Source organism: Anomaloglossus baeobatrachus, chromosome 9 (assembly GCF_048569485.1).
Source record: "Anomaloglossus baeobatrachus isolate aAnoBae1 chromosome 9, aAnoBae1.hap1, whole genome shotgun sequence".
NCBI classification, from domain to species: domain Eukaryota; kingdom Metazoa; phylum Chordata; class Amphibia; order Anura; family Aromobatidae; genus Anomaloglossus; species Anomaloglossus baeobatrachus.
Genome location: NC_134361.1, coordinates 173,376,640 through 173,394,550, shown reverse-complemented (window position 1 = coordinate 173,394,550; position 17,911 = coordinate 173,376,640). Strand labels below are relative to the sequence as shown.

General features: G+C 43.2%; 1 protein-coding gene across 1 annotated transcript in view; it reads right to left on the bottom strand.

Moving 5' to 3' along the window:
- Positions 1 to 2,219: 2,219 nt before the first annotated feature.
- The window catches only part of GLA (galactosidase alpha), a 34,599-nt gene continuing 18,907 nt past the window's right edge, over positions 2,220 to 17,911 (bottom strand). Inside the window, exons 5-7 of the mRNA XM_075324052.1 lie at positions 11,244 to 11,405; positions 7,154 to 7,351; positions 2,220 to 5,480 (exon numbers count right to left, since the gene is read on the bottom strand). Coding sequence (XP_075180167.1) covers positions 5,223 to 5,480; positions 7,154 to 7,351; positions 11,244 to 11,405 — 618 coding nt within the window. The 3' untranslated portion in view covers positions 2,220 to 5,222. The remainder of the gene's footprint in view (positions 5,481 to 7,153; positions 7,352 to 11,243; positions 11,406 to 17,911) is intronic.

Genomic DNA, 17,911 nt, shown 5'->3' with positions numbered 1-17,911 from the left:
TGCAGGTTCAGTGCGTTTTTTTGCCAGGAGATGCAGATTTGGTGGAGAAATGTCTGCAACCAAATAATGCGAGCACATCACCTAATCCGGGAATCCTGCCTTGAGTTCAATGACTTTAACTTTACCAGCCAGCTGTGATCTTACGTGAAATGACTGATTGTTCACAGCTGTGGCTTTGTCAGGGTGTCCCTGACACCGCAGTGATTGGTCAACGTTTTCTAATGTGACCGCGCACTGCGACCTCAGGATGTAGCAGAGCTGGGATCATCATGGGACACCTTGTCTGTGCATTACGTCCAACCTGCAGGGGTGTTTTTTGGGGGGGTTAATAAATTGGAGAAAGAGGGTGTTTTGTTTTGTTTTTTTTAAATAAAAGGATTTTTCTCTGTATTTTGGAGTTTATTTCTTTTACTTACACGATTAGTAATGATGGGGTCTCATAGACCTTTACCCATTACTAACAAATCCAGGGCGTCGTAGCAGCTGTGATTGACAAATCCCAGCTGTCATTAACTCTTTATATTACCCCGATTGCCACCGCACCAGGGCAATTGGGATGCGCAGGGTAAAGCACCAGGATTGGTGCATTTAATGGGCAGCTGCTCGCTGCTATTTTCAGGCTGGGGAGGGCCCAATAACCATGGGCCTCTACAGCCTGAGAGTACCAGCTGCCAGCTTTATCTTGGCTGGGTATCAAAATTGGGAGTCAGAGAACCACATGCTGGTTTTAATTCTTTATTCAAATATTAATAATAATAAAAATAAAAAGCCACATGGCGTCCCTCGTATTTTGATACACAGTCAAGAAAATGCACACAGCTGGGGGCTGTAGCCTCCAGCTGTTTGCTTTATTTGCCCTTGGTATCAAAATACGGCTGACTCTACGCCATTATTTCCAATTATTTATTTTTACTCTCCACTTTGGGGAACCCAGGCAGCTAGTGTGAGGGAAACCAATCACAGACGCCGTCACTAAGGGTGATCGGGGAAAGCAGTGAATATGCATGACTTTTAATGAGCTAATCCAGAAGCAGTGCAACAGCTGTGCAGTAGACTCAGTAAGTATAATTGTCCTGCTTTAATCCTCATTTTGCTTCCTAGCCCTTACTAACACCATATTATAGCACTTAAGTTCGCTCCCTTAGACCTATATGGAGTTTGGCGTCCGGGGTCAAGTTCAGCTTCAAGTCCGGTCCCGAACAAGACTTAGTCCAGCAGGACTCAGCAAACCCGAACATCTGCGGGTTCACCCATCTTTATTCATGGGGGTTTTCGGTTGTTTTAGCAGCTCAGGGGCTCTGCAAACGTTACAATTCCGCACAAACCTAAATTTGCTCTCCAAAAGTGAAAGTGTTTTTCTTTTCTGAGCCCTGTCATTTGGTCAAACAGTCGTTTCTGACCACATACAGTATAGATTATCATTGCATTCTGGGGAAATACAACAAATTGTGGGGTCCATTTTTTCCTGCTACCCTTTGGGAAAATTAAAAATTTGATGCTAAAACACTTTAGAGGAAAAATTAAAATTGTTCACTTTAACTGTCCAATGGTAAACCTTTGAAACATTTATGGGCTCAATATGCTCACTATACACTTCATGGGTGCAGTTATCAAATTGGGGTCACTTGTGGGGAGAATTCTGGTCACTTGTGGGGAGTTTGTCGTTTTGGCACCTCAGGAGTAACACGGCCGCTGCAGTCTATTCCAGCAAAGTTTGAATCAAGTTTCCAGACACCAGTTTGAGCTATGAGGTTTTTAAAATTGGAACCCAAGTGGAGATTTCATTGAAAGAAAAAAAAAATGCTATATAACTTTTTAAAACTTCAAATGTCCTAACAATATAAAAACACTTTTGAAACACGTTGAAGTTCATTGTGCGCTAAGAAAGACCTGGTATCACAAGTAATCATGTCAGAACAGATATATAGTGGTGATAAGCCTATCCAGTTGTTAGCATTTTAATGGTGAAAAAAAATGAATACATAAAAAAAAAAAAATATATATAAATCGGAAAATATTTCAGTTCTTGGTTGTATAGCACAGTCACTATTTGCCAAATGTAGGCTCATCCTCCGAACTTCTCCCATACACTCTATGACTTCGTAACAACCATCGAGTTAACTTCAATATTCCTCATACCAGAAATCTTCTACTTTTGGGTGTTTATTGTGTTATACAATACATTGATAAAAAAAAAAATGCTACATTCAAGACAATCGTCAAAATATAAGGTTTTATTTTAACATCATGCACCGCAATCAATATCAGAAAATTGAAATCACTTATTTATAAATTGTGTTAAGGCTCCGAAAAAAAAATTAGCAAAGATCATGTAAATTCTCACTCCAGGGCAGTAAATGACCATTTCTATTGTAATTTCTAATCGTAATTATTGAGAGGAGCTAACAATAGAAAAATCAGCTTTGCCACAATCAGCCATCAGTGGTTTACTATCCATCCCTGGATATCATGGCAGACATGTTTTACTTCCAAGCAATTGGCTGATGAATTTGGATGGATTTAATGAGTATTCCAGTGTAAACAAATCATCAATTCATTTGACGAGTGATAATATGGGTCTGGCTACTTGGACCCCATCAATCATGGCAATATTGATTCATATTTGACTTTGTAATAAAACTAGTACAAAATTTGTGAGTATCTAAATAAAGAAAAAATAAAAGTTAAATATTTATTGTGGAAAAATAATGATTTTTGGGTGAATATCACCTTGATCAGATACAAAACAGCAGTGAAAACAGTCAGATAGATAGATATATAGATAGATATATAGATATCTATATATCAGCTGGGAAGAGAAAGGAGTAAGATCAGAAATAGAAGGCACAGAGTAGAATAATATTTAATAGACGCAATATATTACATAGTGGATACTAAATATAATAGTGCAAAACTGATTGATGTGTTCCGTCGGCTGCGGTGTCCAGTGACGTCATCCTGCCCAGTGGACATAACCACGTCACTCGCTTCTGGAAGTCATCCTATTAGTACACTCAGTGATAGCGAAGGTTCAACAGCAGCAGGTAATTTGTAGTAATCTGAGAAACCTTTGAATTGATCATGAACGTATTCACAAAAATGGCCAATGACTGTGGTCCTTGTTGATCAAAGTTGCACTCACCTTAAAGGGAACCTGTCACCATTTTTTTTGGCATATAAGCTGCGGCCACCACCACCAGGCTCTTATATACAGCATTCTGATACGCTGTGTACAAGAGCCCAGGCCGGGGGTATAACATAAAAACACTTTATAATACTTACCCAACGGTCGCGCGGCTGGCCATATGGGCATCTCTGTTAGATGCGTCATACACACAGGCTTCAGAAAGACGAGGATGGCCGAAAGAGCCAGCACCAATGTCATACACACTCGCCGGTCCTGCGCAGGCGCACTACAATACTTTGACCTGCCCTGCTCAGAGCAGATCAAAGTGTGCCTGCTCAGGACCTGAATGCCAGCGAGTGTGGATGACGGACGCGTCATGCACCACGGCTAGAGAAGGAGGACAAAGATGGTCAAAAGAGGCGGTACTGGCACCAGAGAACAGACACCCATATGGTCAACCGCGCGACCATTAGGTAAGTATTATAAAGTGTTAGTTATACCCCCAGCCTGGGCTCTTCTAGACAGCATGTTAGAAAGCTGTATATAAGAGCCCGGTGGTGGTAACCGCAGCTTATGCCAAAAAAGTGGTGACAGGTTCCCTTTAAGGCCAAGTTAACAAAAGCGTATAAAAATTTGGCAGTTTCCTTCATTACACTGCAGACAATTATTTTTTGCTCATGTCATCTGTATACGATCCGTTGTTTATAACAGAAGCTAGAATTTACAGGAGCATTTGTGATAGAATTTCAATGTATCCATAAAAACAAATGTGATACTGTGGCTTCGCATGGCATCAGTGTTTTTTTTTTTTTTTTCATGCATATTTGGTTAGTTAAAATTAAAAAAAAAAAAAAAAAACAGCTCATCTGCACTGCGCTATTAAATCCAAGTGTAGTCCAGTTTTTTCACAAACACAGTCAGGAATATTGGCAAATTCAGGAGCTTTCCACATGCTACACGGCATCCCCTAACGATTTCGGACAATTTTGCGTTCCAAAAGTCAAATGACGCTCCTTCCCTTCTGAGCCCTGCTGTGCGCCCAAACAGTAGTTTTCTACCACAGAGTATCTGCGTAGTCAGGAGAAATTGCACAACAGATTGTATGGTGTGTTTCATTCAGTTACCCTTGAGAAAATGCAAAATTTGGGGCTAAATTAGACATGTGGTAAATTATTTATTTTGTGTGACATACTCTGGTTTAAGGGCATAAAAATTCAAAGTTTGAAAATTGCAAAGTATAAATTTTTTGCCAAATATCTGATATTTTCAGACATAAATCCAAAATTTCCTAATTTACCACTAACATGAAGTACAATACATCACGAAAAAAAAAATCTCAGAATCACCGGGATCCATTGAAGTGTTCCAGAATTATTCCGAGCTGAGGCTCAGAAGCTGATCTAGCAGTCTCAGAAACTGCTAAACTGATTGGCAGTGGCACAGAGTGAATATTGGAAGCATATGCAGTCAAAGAAGACCGTGATGAAGCGCCCAGTTTGACTGAAAGCAGAAATTTCATAAATTGAGCAACAAATGTGACTATTTCAGCAGTGGAGCGATGCAACGCAAAACAAAAACGGCAGAATCAATGGAGCTCAGGGGATTTATTACAATGTATTTGTACCTCTAATTTTCGCAAATGCTATTAACCTGCAGGTTAATAGTAATACAATGCTGTTCACCACCTTACTGAAATGAAACAAAATTTCTCCTGGAGCCACCAGCTTTCAGTCATAGACATGTGCCGAAAAAGCTAAAGTCATCACTCAAAGCAATGTTAATGATGGCTGTAAGCATGCTATGGTACTGACAGATATGCGCTAAAGAGAGCTGTCAATACATTTCTAGCCGCCACTCATTGTGTAGTAAGTGGTGATTGTAGCCACACCAACACGCCTCTGACTAAAAGCTGGCGGCTCTCGGAGTAATAAAGTTAATTTTCTCCCAGCAGTCGTGTTTTCATTAAGGTGGTTGGAAGCATTGTAACATTGGTAACCTGAAGATTAACCCCAAATATGCAGTGTAATAACATTTGAGGACATGACAGGTTACCTTCAACTCAATTTTTGACTGGTCTTCGTTAAACAATCCCAGCTTAATCCACCCTCAACAATACGGTTCCCGAGGGGTTCACAGAAAGTTGTATGAAGAAAGTTGCATTGAAGCCGCCATAGTCGTGTCGAGTGGGAAGCAACTGTGTCAGGTAACACTTGTCTTTACAAGCCAATCCTTTCCAGAGAATGCCGCGCAACAAAATGAACTGTCGAGCACCACCTATCTCTTGTCGATTCGTCACAGAAACTGCGAGAGATCCTCCAGCAAGGGGCTTTTCCCACACTTCAAAGTCAATCACCTGAAGAAAAAAAAAAACCACAGATTAATATCAATTATGGAAAAAAAAAATGCAATAGTTGTAATAAATGGCAAAAACAGCAAGGCAACATTCACACAACATCTGTGAAACAGACTTGCAAGAACTCTTTGAGATGATGCACTTGAGTATTGCGTTGGATCCAAGACTGCTGCTCACTGTCTGCCATTATTGGGAATCTTGGAAGGGAAGCTGGCCTCATTTATTTTGTGGGGCATGATCTCTGGAAAGTCTTGCAATTTATAGAGCTGTATACCATACAGGTCAATGGCCCCCCCTCCCAGTTGTAGCAAATAGTTTTGGAGATGTAGAAAACATTTTATAAAGCCAGAAGCCAATTAGTGTAGTAGAGTATTCCATTTTATACTGATCATCACTTATCCACTGGATGGTGATAACCCTTAAAAGATAATCGGTCACCAGATTTGGTGACTATAAGCTAAGGCCACCATCAGTGGGCTCTGATATGCAGCATTCTAACATCCTGTATATAAGAGCCCAGGCCGCTGTATAGAATGTTAAACAAAAAACAAACAAAACAAAAAAAAACACTTTGATACTCACCAAACAGGTGGTGCAGACCAGTTGGATAGGGGGTCTCAGTTCTCCAGGTCCAGCGCCTCCTCTTTCGGCCATCTTTGTCCTTATTCTGAAGCCTGGGTGCATGACACATCCTACGTAATCTACACTAGCCGGCATTGAAGTGCTGCGCAGGTGCACTACAATACTTTGATCTACCCTGGTAAGAGTAGAACAAAGTGCACCTGCGCAGGACCTCAATGCTGGCTAGTGTGGATGACGTAGGTTGAGTCATGCACCCAGGCTTCAGAGGGAGGACAATAATGGCCAAAAGAGGAGGCATCGGACCCGGAGAACGGAGACACCCATCCGACCGGCCTGCACCAGACCGCCCGTTAGGTGATTATAAAGTGCTTTTTACATTCTACACAGCGGTATGGGCTCTTATATACAGCAATCTAACATGCTGTATACAAGAGCCCACTGGTGGGGGCCGCAGCTTATAGTTGTCAAATCTGGTGACTGGTTCCCTTTAGGTTCCAATACACAGACAGGCGTCAGCCATACGATACTTGGTTGATCGTTCAGCCAACAGCCATCTTTGCCATACACTAAAGAGCACCTATGTTTTCTAAACAGAAAACAGACATCTCTGCTGGTAGGAGAACAAAGCTATCAATAGGCCAAAATTGGACATACCCTATCGGCATATCCTCCAACATTCTGTTGGCTAGTGCCCCCATTAAAAAAAAAAAAAAAAAAAAAAAAAAAAAAAAAAAGTGTTGGTGACACTTTGGTTGGACCGACACCAATCTACTCTGCTCTCCACCGATCCCCCAGCCTTTATACCCAAGTCCTCCTCAGCCACAAGGAGGAATTTGAGTACTGGTCATACATGAGCACATATGCATTGCTTGTCAATCTTCATCAGTACACTACATTTTGTATACAGCAGCCGGGCACTCATGGGACCGGCGCTCTATTAAACTCCTCATGCCCTGTCTACCGGCTGGCAGAAAGGAATGGCTGACTTTGTTAAGCCAAAATAAAACAATTCCTAATACTATAGTGATCATAATATGGTTTATATATTAATGGATGAGCAAAGCTTTATCTTACATCCCAGCTTACATTACCTGGAGCAATCTGTATCCCTGAGCACCAAGGGGGTCTTGATTAATTGCAATCACCTCTTGGTTTTGTAAAAGGGCTTTAGATCTTGGATTGATATCTCGCAAATCATTGGACATTAGTAATGGAGCGGCCATGATGGACCACAGAGCCATTTGGGTGACTTCTTGTTCCCAACTCAAGCCAAAGTTACCGATAACCAGCTATAAAATAAAACAAATAGTTAGGAAGAACCACGACAGTGACACGACGTAAAGAAGTACAAGTCAGGCTGAAATGGGAATATGTATATAAAAAGATATAGAATATTTACAGTGATTGACAATTTTTGCTTCATTGTGGCAGAGGTTTTTTAAAAAAAGGGACATAGAATGTATTATACTGGTTGTCAGTTGGGAGCATATTAGTATCTCAGTAACAAAGCTAGTTTAATGGGAATTTGTCAGCCAGATTTCACCCCGAAACTATTTATATGCTCATGTAGCTCTTGCATGGGGAAATCTATTAATGACTTTACATGGCCAGTCCATTCCTCCTTTACCGAGAAATCAAGTGTTTGAATCAATATGAGCTGCTGAAGTGTTTATCCCATAAAAGCTCTTCCCAAACCTCTGTTACTGGGCCTAGATTCCTCATGCAGAGCCATCTCCTCCTGCTTCACCGACAAATTAGTGGTCATGTGGATTTACGCAATGGAGCTGTAAGTTAAACGAGAGGAGGCCGCGCTGGACAAAGTAGAGCTGCAGCGATCGAGGCTTGAGAAATGCTTCCATGAGCAGAAAGCTATTCAGCCTCAACTGCATGTTGATTCAGACACAAATATAGAATCATAGAATGGTAGAGTTGCAAGGGACCTCAAGAACCATCGGGTCCAACCCCCTGCGAGTGCAGGCTTTCCTAAATCATCCCCGCTATATGTTTATCCAGTTTCTACTGGAAGAGTACCATTGATTGAGAGTTCACTACCTCCCGTGGTCGCCTGTTCCACTCCCTGACTGTCCTCACTGTCCAAGTTTTTCCTAAAGTCTAATCTGAATCTCCTTCCTTTAAATTTCATCCCATTGCTTCTTGTACTTCCTTGTGCTAATGAGAATAGGGGGGTTCCCGCTGCACTGTGACGACCTTTCAGATATTTGTAGACCGCTATTTTTTTTAAATCAGATACTTTTTTATTAAAACAGAATACATACAACAGAATAACAAATCGGCATCCAAATTAAATTTATCACATCTATTACCCCTTTAACGACCCCTCCCGCCCCCCTCCCCCACCCCGGCAGCAACACTTCTCCCCGATAATACATCCCATATAGTACACACTTATAATACCCTCCAACTGTAGTATAGCAACCATCCTGTTGTTGTAGACAGCTATTAAGTCTCCTCTCAGCCTTCTCTATTTCAAGCTAAACATCCCTAGTTCTTTTAGCCGCTCTTCATAGGACATGGTTAGCAGATCTTCTACCATCTCGGTTTCTCTTCTCTGGATTTGCTCCAATATATCGATGTCTTTGAATTGGGGCACCCAGAGCTGTACACAGTATTCCAGATGTACAGGTGTAATATATCTTCGGAACGGAGAAACTACTGTCTAAATCAAACTACTGTCTAATCAATAGAACACAAAAATAAGCACACTTGTAATATATCTTATCAGACATATCTGCTTCTTTCTTTGCCAGAATTAATCGGTCATTATCAAAATTCTCAATACTGAGGTTATGCAAATTGTCTATTTAGGGAGGAAGGAGACGAACTCTAGTGCCACCTATTGGAAGTAGAAATCCTAAAAGTCAAAAGTGGCCCTGTAGGGCATGTGCGCACCTAACCACTTTTTTAGCTCCAAAGATGCTGAGTTTTTGGCCAAAAAAAAAAGCCGTGTGGTGCGATTTGTTTTTGCAGGAGACTAAACGATTCACTTAAACGTTCCATCCGGCCGCTAGACAAGTACATTTTGCAAGGTCCGGTGATAGCCGGATGGAACGCAAGGTCATCCGGCGCTAACAGAGGTCTATGGGGGGGAAAAAAAACCCGCATCCGGTAGCAGGAGAGACACACACACACTCTACTCTATGGAGCATTTCCATCTGAATTTTTTTTTTCTCAGCCCTAAGTCAGGCCGAGAAAACTACTTCGATCTGTATTCACTCACACCCATGCAAGTCTATGGCGACGAGTGAAACATTGCACTTAACTCTGATGACACCGAGTGCACTGCGAAAATTGCACCAGCTGATAGGGAGAATAAGGCCTCTCCTCTGCAGCTGTGATCCGATCCCAGGATCAGATTCCCTCTGCCTCATTACAGTGGATTTTCTGTTGGGAATTTTGTCTGGATCACGCTTTTCTGAGATTTACACAAACCCTGGTGTAAGGGCTCAGCATAGAGTGCAGGATAATTATGATCTGCATCTTACTGCGATCTTTGGGAAGCAAAATAAACAAATTCACAGCAGTTGAAAAATTGGCCTCATTTTTTATGCTGGTCACCATGCTGAATGAGTGACTAGGCAGCTTTATTCCTCAGGTCAGTAAGATTAAGGGGGATATCAAATTTATATCGTTTTGGCTACCATCATACAATTTTTTTTTTTTTTTTACACACACACACACACACACACACACACACACACACACAACCTTTTAGTGTATCATTGAATTTTGAAGGCTATAGTCTTTCGGCCGACATCCATTTGAATGCTTGATTTCTGCAGGATGACTTGGAGTTTGACTTGGTATTATTTTGCGACACAGTATTTTTTTTGATAGCCATCTATTCTTTTTTTTGTGAGGCAAAAAAAAAAAAAAAAAAAAAAAAGAAAAAAAAACAAAAAAACAATTCAGGAATTGCTTTTTTTACGCCGCTCACCATCCGTGTTGTAAAAATGATTAAAACAGCTTTATATTTTGGGTCAGTACTATTACAGCAGTACCACAATTATAGTTTGTTATGTTTTGCTGCTTTTACACAATCTTTTATAGAATTTCTCTTTCTTGCATTGCTGTACTCCGAACTATACCTTTTTTTATTTATTTTTTCGCTGACGGAGTTGTATGGTGGCTTGTTTTTTTTGCGGGACAGGATGACGTTTTCAGCAATACCACGAATTTACATATGACTTAGATTGCTTTTTTGTCAGCTGTATGATGGACAGTTCTCACTACTTTTTTTTACATGTTTCTTGTAGGGATTCACCGGTGTGACAGCTTTATAGATAGTGTTGTTCCGGATGCGGCAATACCAAGTGTGTACTTTTTTTTGTTTTATTTCGGTTTTACATAAATATACATATTTATTGGTGTATTTTTTATATTTGTTTTGAGCTTAATTTTCTGCTTATATTTTTTTTTTACAATTAGGTTTCATATTCTTCACTTTTTTACTTTGTTCCTATATGGGTCTTTAAACTCTCAGTGCTGGTATAATCCCCTGCATTGCAATGGATAATACCGGTCAGTGCTACACTGACAGAATGCTTGTTAGACCATGTTCCTGGCATGGTCTAACATGCTTGCCAAAACCAGGTAAACCAGTGGTCATCATTTGACCTCTGGTTACCATGGCAACAATCTAGACCCTGTCACCACATTGCTGGGGTCCCGATGGGAGAGGAAATGCACTCCCTCCTCCAGCGCCCTAAATGCTGCGATCGCTATTGATTGCAGTATTTAGGGGGTTAAACAGGGGCAGTGCAGTAACAGTCCCTGGCTGTGACAGTTGGAGCTTGTCTATACCATACACTGAGCTTCCGGTGGTGATTGCACAGGCACATCTCCTGTGTCTGCGAGATTGCCACGACATTACTTTATGTCATAAACCCCTATTCGACCATGATGTAAATTTGCGTCAGGTAGTGAAGGGGTTAAATACACTTCCATCTGCATGTTTTCCCTTAATTTCATCCCTTCTCTGGCTTTATGAAGTCTGAGCGGTCAATCAAAAAAGAGGAGAGGGTAGAGGCAGTTAAAATCAGTGGTGGGCAGGTGCACTTAAATGTTTGGCCTCGCCATGATGCTCGAGAGCCTGTACTTGGTTTGAACAGTCATTTTGTGCTGACAGAGTCCCTTTAAAAAAAAAGCAGGCTATACGCTCACCATGTCTGGATCGTTCCAGCCTCCAGGCCCAGCGGCATCAACCAGTTCGTCTTGTAAAGATGCAGTGAAATCCATCAGATATTTCACACTTGCCCAAGAGTCTTGAATATCATCAAAATTTCTCCACGAGTTACAGTACTCAGCAACTTCAGTATAATTCACCTAAAGGGTGTAAATGTGTAAGAATGGTGACAAATTCTACTAATAATGGTGAGAGATAACCGCTTGTAAGTAGCAAACTAAAGTATTGTCATTCCACCTTCAGAGAAGGTCCTAGTATTTTGTACCTGGAAATTGATACTGGCTCCCATAGTATCTCATGCTAGGGGAGCCTAAACTATCCTTAACCTGCAGATTACCCCTAATGGTGGACATGCCAGAGTCCAGTGCTTTTGTATTCTCCTGACCAGAACTAAAAACTGTTCCCTCCCCCCACAAGGAAGGGTTAGGAGTGTTTTGGCAACACAGATTAAGACAGTCAGGGAAAAAAACAAAAACTCACAAGAACAAACAGTAAGAAACAAGAGAAAAGCAAGAGCAGTAAGGCAGAAAAAAAACCAAACCCCCCCCCCCAAAAAAAAAAACAAACAAAAAAACAAAAACACGCACAAGGGTTAAACCCACACCCACTCACAGTAACAAAGTACTCACCAGACCAGAATAGAAAAGCTATAGCTGGAATTGTTCTATAATTACTGTAGATCAGTATCTTTGGTGGTTCCACATACAATTTTGACATAATGGTAAATTTTCTATAAGCCACTGCCACTTAACCATGGATTATTGCATCTTTAATTAGGAACTAAATTAACTCTTGTGACAACGCAATTTTTTTTTTTTAATTTCTCCCTCACCTTCCGTCAAAAGCCATAACTATTTTTCCCACAAACATTGCCACTTGTTTTACCATTTTTTATTTCTAAAAAGTAGATTTTGGGTACTCACCGTAAAATCTCTCGGAGCCTTCATTGGGGGACACAGGAAACCATGGGTGTATGCTGCTGGGACTAGGAGGTGACACTATGCAAATAAGAAAGTTGGCTCCTCCCACGTAGTATACACCCACTGACTGGAGCTGAGGAGATCACTTTGTGTAAAGGCAGTACGAGGAGAAGCTTGAAATCTAGAACATTCCGGATCCATTGAAGTCTTAGAAAAGGGCGAGTTCTGTGTCCCCCAATGAAGGCTCCGAGAAAGATTTTATGGTGAGTACCCAAAATCTACTTTTCTCTATCGCTTCATTGGGGGACACAGGAAACCATGGGACGTCCTAAAGCAGTCCCCAAGGGTGGGAAGAAAGCGACCCAAAACAGGGTTAGCAGAGACAAGATTCTGTGACCGAAATCTGGTCCTAGACCCCATAAAGAACCCCTACCCGGCCAGGGGCCGAAGTATAAGAGAAGAGTTAGAGTACTAGGGAGTACTAAGAACTAGTGTAAAATGCGTGTGCTGGGGAATAGGATGATCAGGGAGAAACTGCATCCTCTGAAATCTGTACCTAAGAAAGCTAAGGATCTAAGGCGACTGTCAGCAATGGGTCGGCTAGGAGCAAAAACCCCGACAGGCCATGGTACTACGTCAGAGAGGAAGAATGAGCGAAGAACTAGGGTACCTGGTAGAGGAAGGTGCCAGGTAAGTGGAGGCCAACGGAGCCTTGGCCCTTTACTGCCACAGGACAACTAAAAGGAAAACCGACTGCCTAAAATGGTGCAGGGGAGACGAGATACTGTGAGGGGATTCCACCATAGAGGAACTTGACCTGTTGATTACACAGCACCTAAGGGAAGTGATCTGACCCTAGTGGACGAAACAGCCTGCAGGCGGGAAGATGATACGGGAGATAAATCCCCTGTGTATAGAAGCGGTCTAGAGAACCTGTGAAGTCCGGAGAAAAAGGAGAAGGTTAAGGAGCCAAGGAAATCCAATAACCAATTACCATTATGACCTGACAGACAGGAGAAGGGAGTCCGGGCATCTACAATGGCGTGGCTGGGAAAACTTGAACTCTGGAATCGGGTACTAGATGCCCCTTGAAGTGAATTACTGGAAAGAGAATCCCCTATGGGGGAGGGCTCTTGCGAATGAAAAAAAAAAAAAGGGGCCCAAGACCTGGGAAGTATGACCTGTAATGGGAGAAGGAAGAACCCTTTCGAGGGGACTCAAGGAAGGGTTGAACTATGTGACCGGCCTAAGCGCTAGTCGACCAGAGGAGTGACGCCTATCCTTGGAAGGTGGCAAGGAAAAAACGGAGGAGTGACGGAAGAATGAGTAAAATGTTATTATTATAAAATGCGTCACCACGTCACAACCAGAAGTGACGACGAAGGGAAAGAAATGACAGAATATGGGAGTTTAAATGGTCTGGCAGGAACTCGGATTGAAAAGTGCAGAAATGCACAAGCGTCTGAGACCAAGCGGTGGCGAGTGGTCGCAGAGTTTGGTATGGCGGGGACTTCGGAGAGATCTAGCATATCTCCAAGAGCCATCCAGAATGACTAACTACGAGAGGGGGAAAAAGGAGGTAGGCCCGGGACAGGGGAAATGAAGATCCCTCTTGGCCTGAAACTGAAGCAGGTCATGTCTAGGTGTTAGTGGAGATTGGCAGATTAGACGGGGACCTCTCGCTGTAGTGTTGAGTGTTCGGGTTGAGACACCCAGTGGCCTGAGCATTCTGGACTCCCTGAAGAATTCTGCTGCGGAAAGTAGACAGAAGACAATTATATGAAACCTTACAGCTTGTCCGGAAGAGTGGGCCCAATGACTGGGCCGTCAGGATACTAGAAGTCCCTTGGTGAAGCTGGTCCTCTGTGGAATCAATACTGGTTAGACGATCCGTTGTCTGGTTCTTAACTTCATCTGTTGACTGTGGAGGGACTGAAGGAATCTGATCACTATCTGAAAGAAAATTTAAGGAACGATATATGGTTTTAAACCTTTACAGTACCTGGCTGGAACCCTAGTGGAGGGCGCGGCCAAGGCTGGTCTAGGACAAAGAATAGGCAGATACCAGAAGAACTATGAACCACCCAAGGAAGGTGGCAGGAAGTAAAACTGACAACATATTGGTTAGCAGACAGAGCTGCCCCTTGCTTACCGCATTTGAAAACCAAAATGACTGCTGCTTCAAGAAGCGATGCAGCCAACGTACGGTCAAGAGAGAAAAGCCCTACCTTGTGGCTACCTTAGATGAATGGTGCAAGGTAGGAGAAGGTCCCGGGCCACTGGGAAGCGACCGGATGAGAACTGGTGCTGCCGTGCTGCGTCATGGGGTCCGTGGTTGCTGCAGGGAGTGAATCACACGACCCTCCAGTCAGAAGGTCGCGTGTAACCTTACCTCGAGATCACGTTACACGTAAGGTGTGAAGTAGGAGATGGATGCAGATCGCTGAAAAGTGAGTAAATAACTGCTGCAGAAAGAGAAGACAATGAACTGGCCAGAGGATTCTGGCTTACCTTCTGTTTTCCTGAATGGGTGGTCTGAAGTAGGAAAAAACCCCCGGGTCACTGGGAAGCAACCTAATGACCATTGCTGCCGTACCACGTTAGGGGTCCATGGAGACCACAGTCCTCGCCTCAGTCGAAGATGAAGGAGATACATGACCCACTAGGTGAGGTAGACTGTTAGAGTCACTGGGTCGTGAGCAGAGCAACACATACCTGTTACAGTATCCAGCTTCTGGTCCGGAGAAATGCTAGCCTATTGGATAGCGGGCAGGATCATTGATCTTGAATACTGGCACTGAACGTGACAGCCGCTGACGTGCCGCCTCATGGGGCAGTGTTGGATGGAGCACTCGCCTCGGTCGAAGATGACCGGAAAAGTTGAACAAGGCACTCAAGCCTGTTGCTGTATTCGGCTTCTGGTGCTGATAAGTGCTGGCCCATAGGCAAGTGGGCAGGCTCATCAAATCACTCTCACGCTGTAGTACAGTCATGGCCAAAAATTTTGAGAATGCTACAAATATTAATTTTTACAAAGTCTACTGCTTATGTTTTTCTAATGGCAATTTGCATATACTCCAGAATGTCATAAAGAGTGATCAGCTTAACAGCAATTACTTGCAAAGTCAATATTGGCTAAGAAAATTAACTTCAACCCCCAAAACACATTTCAAGATTATTGCATTCCTGCCTTAAAAGAAGCAGCTAACATTGTTTTAGTGATTGTTCCATTAACACAGGTGTGGGTGTTGAGGAGGACAGGGCTGGCGATCAGTCAGTCATGATTAAGTAAGAATGACACCACTGGACACTTTAAAAGGAGGCTGTTGCTTGGTATCATTGTTTCTCTTCAGTTAACCATGGTTATCTCTAAAGAAACACCACGTGCAGCCATCATTGCTCTGCACAAAAATGGCCTAACAGGGAAGAGTATTGCAGCTACAAAGATTGCACCTCAGTCAACAATCTATCGCATCATCAAGAACTTCAAGGAGAGAGCTTCCATTGTTGCCAAAAAGGCTCCAGGGCACCCAAGAAGGACCAGCAAACACCAGGACCGTATCTTAAAACGGTTTCAGCTGCGGGATTGGACTACCAGCAGTGCCGAGCTAGCTCAGCAATGGCAGCAGGCTGGTGTGAGTGCTTCTGCACGCACTGTGAGGCGGAGACTGCTTGAGCAAGGCCTGGTTTCAAGGAGGGCAGCAAAGAAGCCACTTCTCTCCAGAAAAAACATCAGGGACCGACTGATATTCTGCAAAAGGTACAGGGAGTGGACTGCTGAGGACTGGGGTAAAGTAATTTTCTCAGATGAATCCCCTTTTCGATTGTTTGGGACATCTGGAAAACATCTTATGAGGAGAAGAAGAGGTGAGCGCTACCACCAGTCTTGTCTCATGCCAACTGTTAAGCATCCTGAAACGATTCATGTGTGGGGTAGCTTCTCAGCCAAGGGAATCGCACCACTCACAGTCTTGCCTAAAAACACAGCCATGAATAAAGAATGGTACCAGAATGTCCTCCAAGAGCAACTTCTCCCAACTGTCCAAGAGCAGTTTGGCGCCCAACAATGCCTTTTCCAGCATGATGGAGCACCTTGCCATAAAGCAAAGGTGATCACTAAATGGCTCATGGAACAAAACAGATTTTGGGTCCATGGCCTGGAAACTCCCCAGATCTTAATCCCATTAAGAACTTGTGGGCAATCAAGAGACGGGTGGACAAACAAAAACCAACAAATTCTGGCAAAATGCAAGCATTGCTTATGCAAGAATGGACAGCTATCAGTCAGGATTTGGTCCAGAAGTTGATTGAGAGCATGCCAGGGAGAATTGCAGAGGTCCTGAAGAAGGGTCAACACTGCAAATATTCACTTGCTGCATTAACTCATTCTAACTGTCAATATAACCTTTTGGTACAGAAATATAATTGCAATCATATTATGAGTATGTGATGTAAACATCAGACAAACAATTAAAAACCAGAGGGCAACAGATCATGTGAAAATATAATTTTGGTGTCATTCTCAAAACTTTTGGCCATGACTGTAGACAGGTGCATACAGAAACACTGGCACACAGGATAGAGGGTACATTCTGGCAACACTAGCGCACCGGATGGTGGGTAGGTGCATAGAGAAACACTGGATAGTGGATACTGGCACCCTGGAAGATGGACCGACAGAGACACTGGCACACGAGCAAGTGGACAGGTCTATGGAACTGTCAATCTGGATGGTGGACAGGTTGACAGAAAAGGTTATACCACACTAAAACTGACAGGTGCAAGAAGAAACCTGACCCCCTAAACAGTGGGAGGGTTCACACAACACTGTTGCAGTGGTGTAGACAGGCGCGCATAGAAACCTTGTTACACTGAGTAGTGTAAGGGCTCGTGGAAAACACTAGTACACCAGAGTAAACAAATGCACGTAGAAACACTGGCCCACGGAATAGCGGGCAGGGTCCCCAAAGCACCTGGGTATTGGAGCACACAGGCCTGACACAGACACTGGCACTCTGGATAGTGGACAGGTACAGGGAAACTCTGGCACACGGAAGTAGGTCAGTGCATAGAGAAACGCTGGCCCACTGGATAGTGGACAAGTACGAGGAAACACTAGCACACCGATGAGGACTAGTACCTAAAGAACACTGGCACACTGGTGAGACTTGCACACTGGTGAAGACTGGTGTAGAGAGAAAGGCACCTGCGCACTGTAACAGACAGGTAGCACGTAAAGACACTGACACGTAGGATAGAGGACAGGCACATGGAAACACAGGGCGTAAACCTGGAACACACTGGAAAGCTGACAGGTTCATGGAGACACTGGAGCGTTCACGGAAAGGGCCATGTCATGGACCGCTGGGTAAGCAACGTGCGTAGCGAAATATGGGTTTCTGACTGCTGGGTAGAGCGCTATAATCTATCCGTAACGTGACGGATAATCGGGCGCAAGAGCGATACTCTGGGAAGATTTAGAATGCTGTAGTGACGTCCGTAATTAGTGCCACAGGCGTATAATACAGCTGGACACATAGGATCAGTGATTAGTGTTACAGGCGTATAATACCTGGGAGACAGAATGGCCAACTGACAGTGAACGCCCAGAATTCAGGAGCACATCTGTGCTAGGCAATATGTGAGGAGAATGTCTGAGTGTACATCACAAAAACAGGAGACAATAAAACTGTGCGACATACGGCTTCTTCCCAAAGAAGTACCAT